General features: G+C 43.2%; 1 protein-coding gene and 1 long non-coding RNA gene across 3 annotated transcripts in view; one reads left to right on the top strand and one right to left on the bottom strand.

The window, feature by feature from the left end:
* LOC310769234 overlaps positions 1 to 18316 on the top strand; it is a 130988-nt gene that overhangs the window by 52599 nt on the left and 60073 nt on the right. Inside the window, exon 3 of one of the 2 annotated variants that reach the window (XR_014551557.1) lies at positions 16903 to 16994. The exons of the other annotated variant lie outside the window; for it this stretch is intronic. This is a non-coding gene — a long non-coding RNA (uncharacterized lncRNA). Of the gene's footprint in view, positions 1 to 16902; positions 16995 to 18316 lie in introns of those variants that run through there. 2 annotated transcript variants of the gene reach the window in all.
* Positions 2887 to 16986, bottom strand: LOC310769036 (phospholipase A2 inhibitor gamma subunit B-like). The gene is made up of 5 exons (XM_083628091.1): positions 16846 to 16986; positions 15361 to 15483; positions 11291 to 11440; positions 4145 to 4291; positions 2887 to 3242 (listed from the first exon to the last, which is right to left on the bottom strand). Exons 1-5 carry the CDS (start codon positions 16895 to 16897, stop codon positions 3088 to 3090), a joined length of 627 nt encoding a protein of 208 aa, XP_083484217.1. The 5' UTR covers positions 16898 to 16986; the 3' UTR covers positions 2887 to 3087.

The following is an 18316-nucleotide window of genomic DNA, read 5'->3' as shown; positions in this document are numbered from 1 at the left end:
ATGCTAAAATGTTTTGGGTAATGCAAAACAGAATTGCAGCGACTAGCAATTGGATATGAGAAATAAGATCTAAAGAAAGTCTTATATGGAAATTAGGGGATGCTGAAAAGATTGATAACAGGGATGCAGAAAGGGGAGGTATGGGGAAGTCGCCGAAAGAAGGTTAAGGAAAAAATGTTAAGAAAGTATACGTGTTTATATGTTTGTTTGTTTATGTATTGTCTTGTATTGTCTTTTATTATGTGTTTAAAACCTAATAAAAATTTTATAAAAAAAAAAAAATGAAAATATTGTATTGCTGTTTTAAATGTGCTGTTTTAAATTATGCTGTTTTAAATTTTGATTTCACTTGGAAATGGTTTTTTTTGGGGGGGAAATGTTTAAGATTTTTTTGTTTGTTACGGTAACTTTGGTTGTGTTAAATATGTATTCTGTAGTTGACCTCCTTTGCAATGTTTTATTTTGAAATCTTTAAGATAATATTTTAGTTTTATGTCAATTATATTGCTTTGACTGTAAACGCTATATTTGACTTTCTACAGTTTTTTAAAATTTGTTTGGATGTTTTAATATTTTGTAAACCGCTTTGAGATTTTTCTTTAAAATATAAAGCTGTATAGAAATGAAATAAATAAATAATCTGGTTGGCCATTGTGACAACAGGGTTCTGGAACAACAGGCCTGGTTTTTCTATTTATTTAATCATTTTTTCAATACAAATAGCAACCACAAAAAACCCATACAACAAAAACCACAATGACACTAATAACACAATTTAACAATTCAGATTTGAGTACTGATATACCTATAACTACACCTTTTTAACAATATTTCCCCACCTCTCCTCCCCTACTTCCCACCACTTTCCGCCTTATCGCTTAAGTATTCCTTCCAGATTTCTTCATATTTATCCATTCTTAATTTGCGTCGATATGCAATTCGTTCTTATGTAACTAGTCTGTCCATATTGTTGATCCATGTGCTCAATGGGATCTTTTTGTGGCTCTTCCCATTCATCAAAACAAGTTTTTTTTGCTTCTAATATACATTGTAATCTCCTTGTAATCTCCCACATTTCTGGTATATAATTTAGAATTAAATTCAAATCCCCTAAATAACAATTTCTTTTTATTACTCTTGCTATATATATCCTCACCTCACACCAAAATGATCTTATCATCAGGCAGTTAATCATCATATGTACTAAGTTTGCATTTTTACTTCCACATCTCCAGCAGTTGTCTGCATTTGTTATTTTCTTCTGGTAAAGTTTTGCTGGAGTCCAATGGACTCTGAATATTATTTTCTGCTGAATAAGTCTTAGTCTTAGATCCATAGAAGCTATTTCTGTTGATTTTATACTTGACTCCCATATATCATTTGTTATCTGTACCCTTAACTCTTCACTCCATTTTTGTCTATCATATTCTAAATCATACTTCTTTCTGTTGAGTAGGGTTTTCTATAGTGCAAGTGTGTAGAGTTCTTTGTTTTTGTTGCAGAAATTAAATCTTGTAGCAGCATGGGTGTTTCTGATGCTGCTATAGCGTTAGGGCCAAACTGCCTTTCCAACATATGTATCAATTGGATGTATTGTCATTGTGTTTCACTGGTTAATCCATACTTTACATGCAAAGTCTTATGTTCCACAAATTTGTCATTTAATTGATTCAATGTCAAAATACCCTTTTTCATCCAATTTCGCCAAATTATTACTTGATTTCCAATTTTTAATTTTGGGTTGGCCCATATTGTTAATTTCTCATGCTGATAGGGGTCATCATTATTTTTATTTATATTCATCCACATTTTTATAGGAGCTTTAATAGTCTCCAGGATAATAGGTTGTTTCATAAAATTGGAGTTGAGTTTAGTCCACCCTACAAGAGGTTCAAAGAAACTATATTCGAGAGTAGCCCAGTTGGGATTCCTGCTAGCTCTCCAATCATTAGTCTTACTCAGCAGGTAGGCCTGGTGATATAGTTTCAGATTTGGGAGACCAAAGCCACCTTCCTTAGTTGGAAGTTGCATTTTATGTAGTGATATTTTTGGTGGCTTTGTACCCCATAGGCACGATCTAAATAGTTGATTTATTTTTTGGAAGTAAAATTTGGGGCTATTTTTGGTAATCCTCTAAGAATGTATAAAAACTTGGGAACAACATTCATTTTGAGGTCCCCACCTTTCAATATCAAAAGAAATCTCATTTATAATTTGATTCAAATTTAAATTTTACAATTTGGTCTATATCGGATGAAATCATTATACCCAACTATTTAATAAAGTCTTTGCTCGTCCAAAATTGATGGTAACAGGCCTGGTTCAGCAGGCTGATGTAGGTTCTGGCCAGTTGAAGCCTGAGGGAAATCTAACATTTGCCCAAATCTTGATTGCCTCAAAGTGGTGCTCACCCAGGGTACCTGCTGAGGATGAGTGGATTCACAAAGTACTTGCTGAAGAAGCATGGTTCCACAATTTCTTTCCAAAATCACCAAGCTGCTCATTTGGCTGAGTAAGGGAAGCCAAAGGAGAGAGAAAAATGGGAAACTATGGAGCCCTTTAGTAATCGCTACCAGGGGTGGGGAACCTCTGGCCTCGGGGTCAAATGCAGCCACTGCATGCTTCTCCACAGGACCCAGGAGATGGGGGTGTAGATGGTACATCGTTCCTCTGCTTGGGGTCACAAGGGGGACCTCCCAAAATGTTTGCATATATTGTGTGAAGACTAGCATTTCCATTTTGTGTAAGACTACATAAAATGCTACGACGCCTCATGGAAGGCTGGCCAGGGATTTCAAACCTGAAATCTAGCTCCCATCCCCAAGCACTATTATTTCCCCCAACAAATGTTGCATTTGGATAAATGATACAACATTATTTGCCATATATATTTATTTTGGACATGATTCAATGACTTCATTTACACATGAAAGTCAAATGCAGCCTGTCTTTGAGGAGGAGCTTCTAGACTTCTGGAAAGAAAGCCTGGGAGTCCTCAGGCTGAGACCACCCCTGCTTCAACCATTAGGCCGTCAATTTCCATAAATGGTGGTTTCTTCTGGGCGGTGGAGGTTTGCCTTCCCTCAGCTACAGCTCACTGGCATCGTCCATTGCGTCAGTACACTCTAATTGAGTGATCTCATATCCCAGTGATTTAAGATAATTCACCAGCATCTCCTGACCATAGTCACACATACTAGCTGTTGCACAGCCTCGGAGAGCACCCGTCAGGGTGGTTTCCCCTGTTGGGAAAAAAAAGCACACACATATTTTTGAAATCCAAAACCCTCCCCCTCAAACAGAACGGTGGGCAACTTTTTTCAGACCAAGAGCTGTTTTCTAGTCTGGGTGACCTTCTGGGAGGTCCGCTGGCCAATGGAAACATATGTAAACTTCACCTTTACATGGCAGGCTATTTTATACATACATTCAACCCCCCCCCCCGTCCTCCATCCAGGTAACCAAGACTTCAGGGGCAACAATCCAGCCAGGCCAAAGCATACAGGTAGGGTATGAAGTAGGGCTTGTGAGGGGTGTGGCCTAGGGAAAGGAGGTGTGGCTAAGGTGGATCCCAAAGGCCAGAGAGAGAGAGTCCTAGAGGAATGCCTTTGGCCCCTGGTCCTGTGGGTCTCCATCCTGCCCCCTCCAATTTAAAGTGCAAATTTTAAGATGTATTTTTATTTAACAAAAACTATATACCGCTTGATTGCAGTAAAAACTGCTAGGGGTTTACAAGAAATATTTACATTAGCAATAAAAGCAGTTAAAACCATTAAAACATTTAAAACTCAATCGAATGAACAGCAAAAGGGAATAGAGCATGTCCCTATCTGAATAGGCTTTTAAGGTGTTGCTGGGGAAAAAATGGAATAAACTGGCGCAGGGTTCCAGGCAAGAACCCCAGAAATCACTAGCCCTTCCCTATATTCTCCTCCTCCCACCTCCTTGCACACACATCCCTCCTCCTTGGGCTCTTGCCCATCCCAGACAGTCTGTGAGGGCAACGTGGGTCTCCTAATAACTTTCAGCACCCTTAATAAACAAAGTATCCTAGCGTCTTTTAGGGGAAGCCATGACTGCTCAAAGTAGCATGATACTTCCTTAAAGATGGGGCCCTAGCTGCACTCCATTATACAAGACTCACCAAACTTCATGAGACCCCCAATGAAGAAGCATTGATCCTCCTCATTTCTGCAGCTGACGGTCTTATTGCCCTCACACTCATCTGTCAAGATGGTGAGGCAACTCGGGCACTTCAGCCCATTGAGCTCCCTCGTCTCAGTCTCAGGAACTGGAAAACAATCACCACACCACACCAACATTGCAATTAGTCAATGTATTTCTTTTGCAGATGCAAACCACAACTTGCTGTATGTGAGAGGTGGGAATTGTACTCCTCCTTCCAAGATGGATGCCTACCACCTTCTAGCACTTCTCCAAGCGGAGTGCTTCAGCCATGGGCTGAATTCAGGGCTACATCAAGGCATGGTGCAAGAGATCAAGAGATTTCTGAATGGGGCCACATTCACAGCAAACATTTCAAGCACAGGGATACCACTTTAAGCAATTGGGCTTATCACTGAGCAGCATTGGGGGGCATTCTGAGAGACAAAATGGCAGCCACAGATGCACACAAACGATGATAAAATTCTACAAAATGGCCCTCTTCCTTAGAGCGGGAAAGAGAAAGAAAGCTCTTAGTAGTTTTATCCTTAAAAAATCACTTCTGAGAAAACATGTGCTTAGTTTTGGTAAAATAATGATTTCACCTAAGGAAAAATGGTAGCTAATAAGAACTATTGTATGGGGTTTGTTTGCTAATCCATAGCTCTGTGAGGGGAATCGGGGTTTCCCAATTAACTCTCAGCACCCTTAAGAAATTACCACTCCCAGAATTCTTTGTCCTAGTGTTGTTATAGTGTATACAATAAAAACATACACCAGGGTTTTGAGAATACTAAGGCAAACCATAAAATGGTGCCTCCTCCCAACAAGAAGTGGGGGGTGTGAGTGATCTACATCAGGAACAAGGGAATGTGAACATCTACATCAGGAACAAGGGTGGGAGGAGACCAGAGTTCAAATCTGTACTTGAGCCATGACACTTGCTGGGTGACCTGGGGCCAGAGACTGCCCCTTAGCCTGACTTATTTCACACGGGTGTTTGAGGCTAAAATGGTGAGCAGAAGAGCAAGAAATGCCACCTCAAGCTCTTTGGACAAAAGAGTAGGGATGTAAATATCAGAAGCTGCTGCAGGAGAGGGACTGTGAGTAACATCACACAAGGAATGTTTCTAGGACTAAGGTAAAACTGTGAAGCTCCCTTGCAATTTTTGCTCATGAATGCTGCATGTTGTTGAAGTAATCTTGTTGTTGATACATGGTTTTTGGTTTTGTTCTATGTGCAGTTTTTCTTTTACTATGCTATGTTATTAAATAATGCAGATATCCTCTTAGAAAGCACTGTTCTGTTGGCGAAGGCAGGAGCCCACGTTGCAGATGTTTGTAGAAGGCCTGGCCAATCCAGAGGTATCATACTGCCTTATAACTCACTGGATCATCACCTTGTTGTGGTGAGTGGGCTTCCACATTCCTATGACTCGTGTGAGCGAAGCCATCAGGAATCCTGTACTCCTAACAGGGTCACCCAAGGCGGTAAGGTCAAAGGGAAGGAGCTAGACAAAGAATGATCCAAAAAGTCCTCAACGGCAGAACAGGTGGATGATAACAAGTGGTATGTTACAACGGCTGTGAAGGCAGATAAGGGCTGCAGCAGATAGGAATCTACTGGTTCATTGTGACTACTCATGCCATCGGAACAGAGCCCTACTGTGAATAATAATAATAATAATAATAATAATAATAATAATAATTTATTATTTGTACCCCAACCATCTGGCTGGGTTTCCCCAGCCACTCTGGGCGGCTTCCACAGAGACCAAAAATACACTAAAATGTCACACATTAAAAACTTCCCTGAACAGGGCTGCCTTCAGATGTCTTCTGAATGTCAGGTAGTTGTTTATCCCCTTGATATCTGATGGGAGGGCGTTCCACAGGACGGGCGCCACTACCGAGAAGGGCCTCTGCCTGGTTCCCTGTAGCTTTGCTTCTCGCAATGAGGGAACCGCCAGAAGGCCCTCGGCGCTGGACCTCAGCGTCCGGGCAGAACGATGGGGGTGGAGACACTCCTTCAGGTATACTGGGCCGAGGCCGTTTAGGGCTTTAAAGGTCAACACCAACACTTTGAATTGTGCTCGGAAACATACTGGGAACCAATGTAGGTCTTTCAAGACTGGTGTTATGTGGTCTCGCCGGCCACTCCAAGTCACCAGTCTAGCTGCCACATTCTGGATTAATTGCAGTTTCCGGATCACCTTCAAAGGTAGCCCCACATAGAGCACATTGCAGTAGTCCAATGCTGTAGTCCAAGTGGGAGATAACTAGAGCATGCACCACTCTGGCAAGACAGTCCGCGGGCAGGTAGGGTCTCAGCCTGCGTACCAGGTGGAGTTGGTAGACAGCTGCCCTGGATACAGAATTGACCTGCGCATCCATGGACAGCTGTGAATCCAAAATGACTCCCAGGCTGCACACCTGGTCTTTCAGGGGCACAGTTACCTGATTCAGGACCAGGGAGTCCTCCATACCTGCCCGCCCCCTGTCCCCCAAGAACAGTACTTCTGTCTTGTCAGGATTCAACCTCAATCCATTAGCCACCATCCATTCTCCAACCACCTCCAGGCACTCACACAAGACCTTCACCGCCTTCACTGGTTCTGATTTGAAAGAGAGGTAGAGCTGGGTATCATCTGCATATTGATGCAGATGCGAAGATTGTGCCTTGGTCAGCATGCACTGATCTATACACATAAAACAAATTCACGTACTGGTGTCTTCCAAAAACCCATCCCAAACTCAAACCCCAAAAGTCCCCTGGCGATCGGCAAATGGTAATGGGGGCAGGATCATGAAATCTGGAAGCCCCTAGTCATGAACCAGCACATGGGCGGTAGATACATATTTAGTCACTCTGACCCAAGGAATGAGGCAGTTGAGCAGCTCGGCAGCTGTATCCATGACTGAGCAGCCCATTTTAGGATCCACTCTGCTCACCCTGGAAAGGGGGAGGGGCTAGAAAAGGTGCCCTAAACATAGTCTGCCTCCCTTTCCCCCTGACTGGATGACCACGCCCAGTGGGGTCACCACCTAGCGGTTGTAAAACACAATTGAATTTTGGAACATGGAATATACAGACTTTGTCAGATAACACAGATAGTGAGTGTTCTGAATGCAGAACTGCCATCATTGCAAGAGAGCTCCAATGTTTTAACATCACTATTGCAGCGCTTCAAGAGACTCAAAGAGCAGGCGAGGGACAACTGAAGGAAGAAAAAGGAGACTACACTTTCTTCTGGAAAGGTCTATCTGAACAAGAACTTCAGATACATGGGGTAGGCTTCGCTATCAAAAATGATCTTGTGAAGCTCCTGTCAGAAGTCCCTACCGGCATTAATGAGTGACTCTCAACCCTTCGAATAAAGCACACCAAAAACCAACAGGCTACTCTTATAAGCGCTTATGCACCAACACTGGATGCTGATGAAGACATTAAAGCAAATTTTTACTCTCAGCTGGATACCTCTATCAGAGATGCCTAAGGAAGATAAACTCATCCTCCTGGGTGATTTTAATGCAGGAGTTGGGTGAGATTTCAGTCGGTGGCCTGGGACTATTGGGAAAGAAGGAATTGGCAACAGCAACCAGAACTCTATCTTACTTTTGACGATATGTGCAGCGCACAACCTTGTTACTACCAACACACTCTTTTGACAGAAAAATAAATGTAAAACTCCCTGGAGGCATCCTCGGTCAAACCACTGGCACCTCTTAGACCAGGGGTCAGCAACCTTTTTCAGCCATGGGCTGGTCCACCATCCCTCAGACCATTTGGTGGGCCAGACTAAATTTTGAAAAAAAATATGACCGAATTCCTATGCCCCACAAATAACCCAGAGATGCATTTTAAATAAAGGCATACATTCTGCTCATGTCAAAACACCAGGCAGGCCACACAAATAACCCAGATATGCATTTTAAATAAAAGGACACATTCTACTCATGTAAAAACACGCTGATTTCTGGACCGTCCACGGGCCGGATTGAGAAGGTGATTGGGCCACATCCGGCCCATGGTCCTTAGGTTGCCTGCTGCTGTCTTAGACTATGTTATTGTCTGTGCTAAAGATCACCGTGATCTGCTCCTTACCAGAGCTATGACGAGTGCCGACGACTGCTGGACAGATCACTGACTAATATGCTCCACAGTGGCTATCAATATTATACCTTAACGTAGGCTTCAAGGAAGGAAAACAAGGCGCAAAATGAACACCCAAGGCCTTCAAGATCCCATTAAGTGGGATTGTTTCCAAATGACTCTTAAGGGCCATCTGCTTTCAGAATTCCCTGATAACATCGAGGAACACTGGACCAAGCTAAAAACATCCATTATTGCAGCCTGTGAACAAAGTCACAAAGACCATCTATGGGCGAATAAATCATGGCATATTCCCCCTACGCTCAGCAGACGGGATCACACTTCTAAAAGATAAAGAAGCTATTACACCGCTTTAAAGAACATTACCGACATCTCCTTAACTGCAACTCCCCCGTAGCTGCTGAGGTCCTCTCACAAATTCTGCAAAAACAAGTTAGAGATGAGCTTGCAGTATCTCCAAATCTGGCAGAGTTGTGTACAGCTATTAACCATATGAAAAACAAAAAAAACAAGCAGACCTGAGGGGATACCTGCCAAAGTCTTCAAAGTGGGTGAAATTGAACTTACACAACAACTTCACAAGCTCATCAAAAAAATCTGGGAGAGAGAAGAGATCCCAGCAGACTTTATGGATGCCAAAATTATCTTTTTTTTAAAAAAAGGTGACAGAACTGATTGCAGAAACTATTGAGGCATCTCTCTATTAGCTGCAGGTGGTAAAATTCTTGCAAGGTTCTTAGCAAATCATCTCTTAACAATATCCGAGGTGACCGTTCCTGAATCCCAAAATGGTTTTTGGCCTTCTAGGGGGACAGTGGACATGATTTTCACCGCTCAACAGCTTCAAGGAAAATGCAGAGATCAAAACCAACCCCCGTATGTGTCGTTTTTTGACCTAAGGCTTTCGGCACTGTAAATCTTAATGCCCTGTGGACTGTCCTTCTGAGAATTCGCTGCTCAGATAAATTTGTAAACATCATCCGGCTCCTCCATGATAATATGACAGCAACAATCGCAGATAATGATGGCTCTCAAAGTGAACCATTCACAGTGGGATCAGGTGTTAAACAGGGTTGTGTTATTGCCCCAACTCTATTCATTGTTTTCATTGCCATGATCCTACAAATGATCTGACAATTATCATTGTCGAAGGGAAACTCCCCACCGGAGTAGAAATCATATATTTAACAGATGGAAAGTTCTTCAATCTGAGCAGGCTGAAAGCAAAGAGTAAGGTTACAGTAACTTCCATCATAGAGCTTCAGTATGCTAATGACAACGTAGTGTGTGCACGCTCACAGGATGACCTCCAAACCATCCTAAATATCTTCCCAGAAGCTTATGTTAAGTTTGGCCTGTCGCTCAACATCCAAAAAAAAAACAAAGTAGTGCACCAACAAGTACAAAATAACCCCTCTGCAGCTCCACAAATCCAACTCAATGGTGTAACGTTGGAAAATGTCAATCACTTCTCCTACCTAGACAGTTATCTTTCCATAAGGGCTAGCACTTATGCCAAAATCCAGCATCCCTGAGCTCTGTGAGTGCAGATTTCTGTTGACTGAAGTGCAGAGTGTTTAAGGACCAGGACATTCACAGGGAAACCAACATGCTTGTTTACAAAGCTATTGTACTACCAAACTTACTGTATGCTTGTGAAACATGCACCACTTATAAACACCATCTCCAACTCCTCGAAAGATTTCATCAACGGAGTCTCTGAAAATTTTTCCACATCACTTGGGAAGACAGGCGAACTAATATCAGTGTACTGGAAGGAGCAAATAACACCAGTGTTGAAGCAATGATTCTTCAACATCATCTTCGTTGGACTGGTCATGTTGTGCAGATGCCTGATGATCGTCTTCCAAAGTAACTACTCTATTCTGAACTTAAAAATCAAAAGTGTAATGCTGGTGGTCAACAAAAGAGGTTTAAAGACTGTCTCAAGGCAAATCTTTAAAAATGAAGTATAAACACTGACAACTGGGAAACACTGGCCTGAGAGCGCTTCAATTGGAGAACAGCCTTTACCAAAGGTGTCATGGGCTTTGAAGACACTCGAACTCAGGATATAAGGGAGAAACGTGCTAAGAGGAAGGCATGCTTGGCAAATCCACACCATGATCAACTCCCACCCAGAAACCAATGTCCCCACTGTGGAAGGACGTGTGGTTCCAGAATTGGCCTCCACAGTCACTTACGGACTCATTGTTAAAACCGTGTTTATGAAAGACAGTCTTACTTGGCTACGAGTGATCGCCAAAGCAGAAGAATCATCATACTGCCTTACCAGTCTGTCCCACTAAAAACATCTCTACAAATGCAAATGCATCAAAGAAAATGGGTCACTCTAGGTTTCGGGGCTAGAAAACTGGGAAACCAATGAGCCAGTGATGTGAAGTGGTTAGAGAGTTGGACTAGAATCTAGGAGACCAGGGTTCAAATTTCAATGTAGCCATGACACTTGCGGAGTGGCTTGGGACCAGGAACCATCTCTCAGCCTAACCTATTTCACAGGATGTTTTGAGGATAAAATGGTGAGCGGGAGCTCAAACATTTTGGAGGAAAGCATAGGATGTAAATACCAGAAGCTGCTGCAGGAGAGGAACTGTGAGTAGCATTATGAGAGGGGTGTTTCTAGGACTAAGGTAAAACTGTGACGCTCATTTGTAATTTTTGCTAATAGATGCTGCATGTTGTTCAAGTAATCTTCTTATTGATATTTTGGGTTTTGTTCTATTAGTTCCCGCCACCCCCATACTATGGCTCCAATGCTTCCCCGCTGGTTCCCTCTGTCAGTGGCTCCTCCTTGTCCCACCAGTCTGAATCAGGTTTGAAATCTTTCCTAGTGTCACCCTCAGGCATCTCCTGGAGTGTCTGGCTGGCACCACTCCTCCTTGTCTAGCCAGTCCCTGACATCAGGATACTGCCAAAAACTTGTTTGTCTTTCTTTGACCTCTCTCATTACTTAAGTTTTGTGAGATCATCTTTCCTGATGATGATACTTACTTTCGGGAGGTCCGCTGTTGCACATATCTGTCTTGCAGCAGGAGGCCTTGCTCTGGATGTACAGTGATGAGGTTACGGAGGCACTGCCATATACATCACACAACTCTGTATCGATGCAGGACTTGAGAACCATTGTTGACCCCAAAAGTGCTATAAAAGAATTGGAAAAGGAAATAACTAGACCTGGAGATAGGGCTGGCCCACCTATCAGGAAAGGGTTGATGATCACCTTATGTTTGCTGATCCACAGGGGCAGGAGATCTGACCATCAAGAAAAGCATTGCCTGATGCTGCTGCCTTTGAAGCTGTGCTGTGATCCTTGGAGGCAAGATCTGTCACCTCCTCGTCAGTTCCTCTCCCCCATTTGAGCCACCCCATGTCCCTGTTGTTCGTGGCAGGGACCTTGGAGCTCCTTCCTTTTTCTTTTTAATATAATGTTTATTAAAATTTCTTTTTTCCTTTATAACAACCAAATAAAATTTCTTCAACACATATATCTTTGCTCAAATTGAGCTCTGACTTCCTCCTGTCCCCCTTCCTGGCTTCCATATGCAATCACTTTTATTTTGCATTTCTAAATCACCCTATTTACTTTATCTCCATACTTAAAAGACTTACTTCTAATATTTATAAACAGGTATCAAATCATAACCTGTCCTTTTCAAACAGTTCATCGCGCTGGTTTCGGATTTCCCCCGTCCGTCTCGAAAGCTCGGCGTATTCAATCATCTTTGTCTGGCATTCTTCCAACGTTGGAAGTTCCAGCTGCTTCCATTTCTGGGCTAAAAGTATCCTTTCTGCCGTGGTAGCATACATAAATATATTTATGTCTTTTTTGGGGGGAATTTCTTCACCTATGATCGCTAATAAAAAAGACTCTGGTTTTTTTACTAAAAGTATTTTATATAACATATCCCAGTAGACTTTAATTTTAGGACATGTCAGGGAACTGCCATCGGAGCCAGAGGGAGAGGGAGGGCTCCAGAGGGATTCCGGAGAGCGTCCCGGGAGGGAGAGAAGCAGCACATCTTCTGGGGAAGGAAATCAGCGTAGCACCAGTGGAGAAGGGGGGCAGATGGGGGAATCAGCGAGGTGGCTCCATGACTCCTCGCCGGGGACCAGTGGGGAGAGCACGGGTCCTCCGCTGCCCACACCCTCCTTGCACAGAAGGCTTCCGCGCAGGGAGAGTAGGCGGAGACTAGGCGTTAAAGAGCTTCTTTGCTGGAAGAAGATCAAGAAACGCCCACTGACGGATTCTGCCAGCGATTGAGACAGCCACGGGCGAGTGGCTGTCTGGACAGAAAAGGGTTAATTCAGGCAACCCAGCCAGGTGTGGCGCCGATTTATGCACGAGCAACCCCTAGAACCATTACAGGACACATCCACCACATTTGAAAGAAATTCCCTTCCTTCTCCTTACAGTTCCAAAATACCTTATCTTAAGTTCTATACATTTTAGGAAATACCACCTCGGGGCTCCTTTCTGAGGCTCCCTCCGCCTCTCTGGTGCCCGTGCAGGCACACTGCCTCTTTCCTTGTGGGGTGGTCATTCGCAAAGCGCAGGCTGCAAAGCCACCCTACCTGTGCCTTGCAGGGCTGCCTGCACTGCTTGGCTGCCTTTGACTGGCAGAGTGGGCTCCGTCTTTTCTACTGTGCTGAAAAAGGCAGCCAGGTGGCAGCCAAGGTTGTCTCCACCCGGAGCCTGCACTCCACTGTCGACTCACGCAAGGTGGGGGCTCCTTCAAACTTCTCCATTGAGAGGTGGGCAGCCGTGCCCCTCAATAGGAAAGGGTGACATGGCTTGCAGTTCCCCTGCTTAGCAGCTGAGATACCGCTCCTACTTGTGTGCAAGCAGGAGCGGGGGTGGGGCTCTTGCAGCTAGGGAGGGGGAGCACTTTAACAGAGCCCCCGCCCCACTACTTGCTCATGTGAGCCAGTGGCAGGTTGGGGTTTCCGCAAAACTGCTTGGCTGAGGCGAGGGCAGCGGTGTGCTCTTAACCCAAGCAGTTTGAGGGAGGGAGGTAGGGAGGGAGGGAGGGAGGAACAAGATGTATAAGCCTTGTCCATGCAGCTTCTTTCTCCCAGTGCAAGTATATGGGACAGACCACGATGATGATTTCACATCGTTGATGAAACTGCCACCCCTCCTGAGTCCCTCTGCCTCCAGCTCCAGGCTGCAGCTTGTTTAGTTTTTCCTCAGCGTGCTGGGTGCTGGAGGCAGAGGGACTCAGGATAGGTGGGGTTTCCCCCACCGATTTACTGCTGAGTGAAGCTGTCATCACGGTCTGCCCCTCATAGCGGTCCTTGGGCGATATATCAATAAATCGCCCAGGCCTAATCTTCAGTCACCCTTTCTTCCGGGTCTGCGGGGTGGGGAACATTTCATGGTTTGCCTCAGGTATCCAATTGTGTTGAGCAGGCCCTGCTTGGAGCAAAAAGAGATTTCTCCAGTTTTATCTATATGTTGAATGTGAGTCAGGAATGGAGAAACTTTGGCTGTCCAGAGGTTTCTACCACCCTTCTCCTTATTGAGTGGGACCAGTTCAGGAGGTTTCATGGGAAGGAATTCATCAATGAAATAAGTTTTGTGGCTGACAGAGTGGATAAAAATCAATTTAAAAAATCAAAATAATCAGATTTTTAAATTTAAATTAGATTTTTTTAATTTAAATCAGATTTTTTAAATTTAAATTGTGTGGTTTTTTAAATGCTTTTGGAGGATCCCCCCCAAGATAGTTTTCTATTTAAGTTATATTATAGTCCAAAGACTATCCTCAGGAAATAAGGATTTGTTTTAAGCTTTTCATGTGTGCTATAACTCCTTCTAAGGTTTTTCTTAAAAAATCGTTTAATCACATAAGTTAACAAACATGGATGCATATGCTATAATGTTATTGTTTTAGTTAAATAAATTATTTAAATTATTATTAATGAAATGATTATTTTTTCTCCTTCCAATAAAATACAGCAGAAAAGAAGTCCAAATATAAACAGTTAATTTATTAAACCTCACAAAAATTTCATAATTATTTGTCAATGTTTTTCTAATAGTATAACCAAATCAGTAATTTTTGATATAACTTTAAAAACTACTCTGAAAATTTATTATTCCAAAACCAAAACCTTCATCTAGTTGTAAATATTAAGATTACACCAGCAAGAATGAGTCTTTATGTAAAAAAATGTTTTAAATCAAGTTTTACTGACTAGTGATTTAAATTGTGATTTAAATCAAATCCACCCTGTAATTGGAGCAATGAGAGTCGATGCTGGAGCTCATAAAGGGAGCATGTACCACAGGCAATTAGGAAGGGGCAATATGCCAGTATCAGTTTCTCTTGGTTTCTTATTTGAAGTTCATTTCTCCACATTTTCATATCAGTTTCCAACTCCCCCACCCCCCCATCAACATTTAGTCTGAATGTTATTTTTACTCTTAGGCCCTATCTGCAGGGTTATACTGATTTAAGCAGTCACGGTTTCTCCCGTGGGGGGGGGGGTGGGCAGGAAGTTTGTTGACCATCTTGGCTGTGAATCCTGGCAGACTAGCTCTCTGCCTTGCAGGTCATTTTTCACTTGGCCTGGGAGATGGGAACCTGATAGACTGACTCCAACTACAAAAGCTGAGGCTGCTGAACCGACACTTGGGTTGGGGTATTGTTTGGCTTGTATTGTTGCTGCTACTGATATCCATCTTTTCTATCTTTATTTTTAGCTCTTCTTATGAATTAGGTGACTGTCGCTTCATTTTATTGTAGGTTCTTATATGCACAATTTACCCTAGTATGTGCATTTGTCTATTGATTACATGGCTGGACAACTGAATTGCAAAAATGGGAGAAGGGCAGATTCTGAAGGATGTTTTGTTTTGCTCTGCCAATTGAGTAAACACACCTTTAAATATGAACTGACTTGAATTTCTTCCCTGCTCCTACAGGCAATGCAGAACCTAGAACACTTCTTTATGAAAAGTCTTGTTCCGTGGCTTGTGGCTAAGATATGGCCTTAGAAAGTGAGTCAGGGGGTTTACGTTTTGGTGATCAAAGAGGATGAAAGTTCTTCTCACTTACACAGTTTGCCAACTCCAAGGGCAGACATGCAGGACTGGTCACTGGTATCGTCACACTCCACAGTGGTGGCATTTATGCAATCTTTTCCTTCATTGAAACAAGACTCACATGTCAGAGATGCCACTGCAGACAGGGGAAAAATGGGTTTAGAAAACTTTAGTAACTGTGTAGGAAGAATAGGTCTGCGTCAAGGTACATGAACACAACACTTTCTGCTACAAACTCCATCTTACGAGAGGTAGCAAACGCCACCAAATTTGATAGCTTCAAAAGCGGACTGGATAAATTCATGTTTAAGATTCGCAATTGATATATTTTTTCTGCAACATTGGAGGCACTATTTGAATACTAGTTTCTGCAAACTAGTATATATTCCTTCTGTAGTTCTTAAACTCTGTGAATGGGGGTGGGCCTTGCATAGACCTGAGAATGATTGTCCAAGATGGCTCCTGCAGTCTGAGGGAGAGGACCAGTAGAGAAGGTGTGGGGAAACCTTTAACCCTCCTGAAGTTGTTGTACTACAACTCCCATCAGCACCAGCAAACATGACAGACTCTGGTAAGCACATCTGGTACCTCTGGAACCTGACTCCACTGAGAGATTGGGGTGGTGTGTAACGCCAGCAAACTAAAAGATTTCATGGGGGGGGGGCAGAATAATTCCGCTCCGAAATATGAGAAGAATTGTGCCTATAGATTGTGTGCTATCCTATCATAAGTTTCTACAAATGTAAGCAACTTACTCTTTGCTTTAAATCAGGCATGGCCAAAGTCCATTTCAGGGGCCCATTGGTCAGTTTAATCCGGCCCCTGTGGCAGTTTATTTTCCAGGGGTAAAATCCTGAAAAAACCTCAACAACTAAAAAATGCTCAACAACTTTGGTTGGCCCTTTGGTCAGCTGCCACGGCTTTTCTCTTCATCAAATCTGGCCCTCTTTGAAAAAAGTTTTGACACCACTGCTTTAAATTTAAGCTAGGACTCTGGTTTATTGAAGAGTGAACTACTGCCTCTTTTGCTCCCCCAATGTACTTGGGGATGCCACACCTCTGTATGCATTTGGTAAAATAAAGATTTAATATTGAGAACAATGTTTCAGGAAGAAGGGGCAGAATTTGAGTGGACGATGAGGCAAGCAAACAGGAAAAAAAGTTCAAGAAACATACTTTTTGTTGTAGATGAAACCTAGGATTCTGGTTTATCCAAGAGTGGGCGACTGCCCCCATTGCTCCCCCAATGGACTCCAGGATACTGCACCTCTCAGTATGTATTTGGTTAAATAAAAACAAATATAAACATTGGGAAGAAACTATCTATGATTGAGGATCCCTTGTAGCTTGACCATATGCTTTATTCCTCTCCCTTTCAAAGGAACCACAAGTCCTTGTTCCTTTCTTCTCCTGCTTTAATGGCTGACCCCCCCCCCCCCCCCGCTTAGTTCCTTCCTGGAAACAGGATGATCAGCACAGCAGTTGTGGTTTTGCTCACCTGGATTCAGAAGGGTCAAGAGGAGGCAGGAGATCAGGAGTGTCTTCATCATTCTAGAGAGCTGAAGAGCCAGGAAGGCTTTCGAGAACAGCACTGGGCTGAGCAAGGAACTGATGCATGAAGAGCCTTAGTTGGAGGAATTTATAGATTAGAAGAAGCACTTTGGCAGTACCAAGGAACAATGGGTTCAGGACAGTGTCCCAAATTTTTAGAAGTCTAATCGTGCTATACTATAATTTAAAGCACAGTGTTGAAAACCAATTAAATCTCTTCCCCCTTCCAATAACTCCAAGGACACATACCTCCTAATCTGTGCCAGCGTCAATTTCACCATCCTCGATGTGGGGAAACGAGTCCCATCAGGTTACAGCACATAAATTGGATTAGGTTTCTGGAAGCCAAGGCATTTTCTCTGACAGCATGAACTTTTTTGAAAGGGGGACAAATGTCTGTCCACACTTTCCCTTGTGGTACAGTAATAAAATGCACGGTGACTCGGATCCCCTCACTCCCATTAAATTCAGTCACATTTGGGGTAAATCAATCTCTTCCCCCTTCCAAGAGCTCCAAGGACATGTCCCTCCTTTAACCTGTGGCACCCTCAATTTCACCACCCAGGAAGTGACACCAGAATTCAAAGCTCAGCAGTGAAATTGGATTAGATTTTCAGAAGTCCAGGCAATTTTGCCAGATTTCTCTGATAGTCAGAATCACAAATTTATTTATTTTTGGTAAGGGGAGACAAGTGTCTGTCCAGTTTCCTTTGTTGTACAGTAATAAAATGCACAGTGACTCATGATCTAGATTTCCTCTGTCCCATTAAATGCACTTGTTTGGGGTACAGAATTGGTCCACCTGCTCTTTATAAATAAGTTGGTTAGAGTTAAGAGAGTCCCATGGACTGCAAAAAGATCAAACCTATCCATTCTGAAGAAATCAGCCCTGAGTGCTCACTGGAAGGACAGATCATGAAGCTGAGGCTCCAATACTTTGGCCACCTCATGAGAAGAGAAGGCTCCCTGGAAAAGGCTCTGATGCTTGGAAAGATTGAGGGCAGAAGGAGAAGGGGACGACAGAGGAAGAGATGGTTGGATAGTGTTCTCGAAGCTACCAGCATGAGTTTGACCAAACTGCAGGAGGCAGTGGATGACAGGAGTGCCTGGGGTGCTCTGGTCCAGGGGGTCACGAAGAGTCAGACACGACTAAACAACAACAGAGTTAAGAGCAGGTGGGGGGGGGGATTGCAGGTCTGTTTCCAGAGGAGCTTGCAGATTTAAGGGACTATCTTTTACTGGGGCTGGATATACACAAGCACAGCTCCACGTCCTTTGCTTTTGTTTCACTTGTGATGCTGATAAAAGTCAAAGACAGTGTGAATGATGCGGATTTGGCATTTGGACAATGAGAGAGGGAGAGTGGCAGCATCACAGATGTATATATTTGTGTAATATATAATGTTGCTATATAATTT

This window comes from Podarcis filfolensis (assembly GCF_964270895.1).
Source record: "Podarcis filfolensis genome assembly, chromosome: 8".
In the NCBI taxonomy this organism is placed as follows: domain Eukaryota; kingdom Metazoa; phylum Chordata; class Lepidosauria; order Squamata; family Lacertidae; genus Podarcis; species Podarcis filfolensis.
The sequence above is the reverse complement of the archived record's forward strand: the minus strand, read 5'-3'. Positions and strand labels throughout refer to the sequence as shown.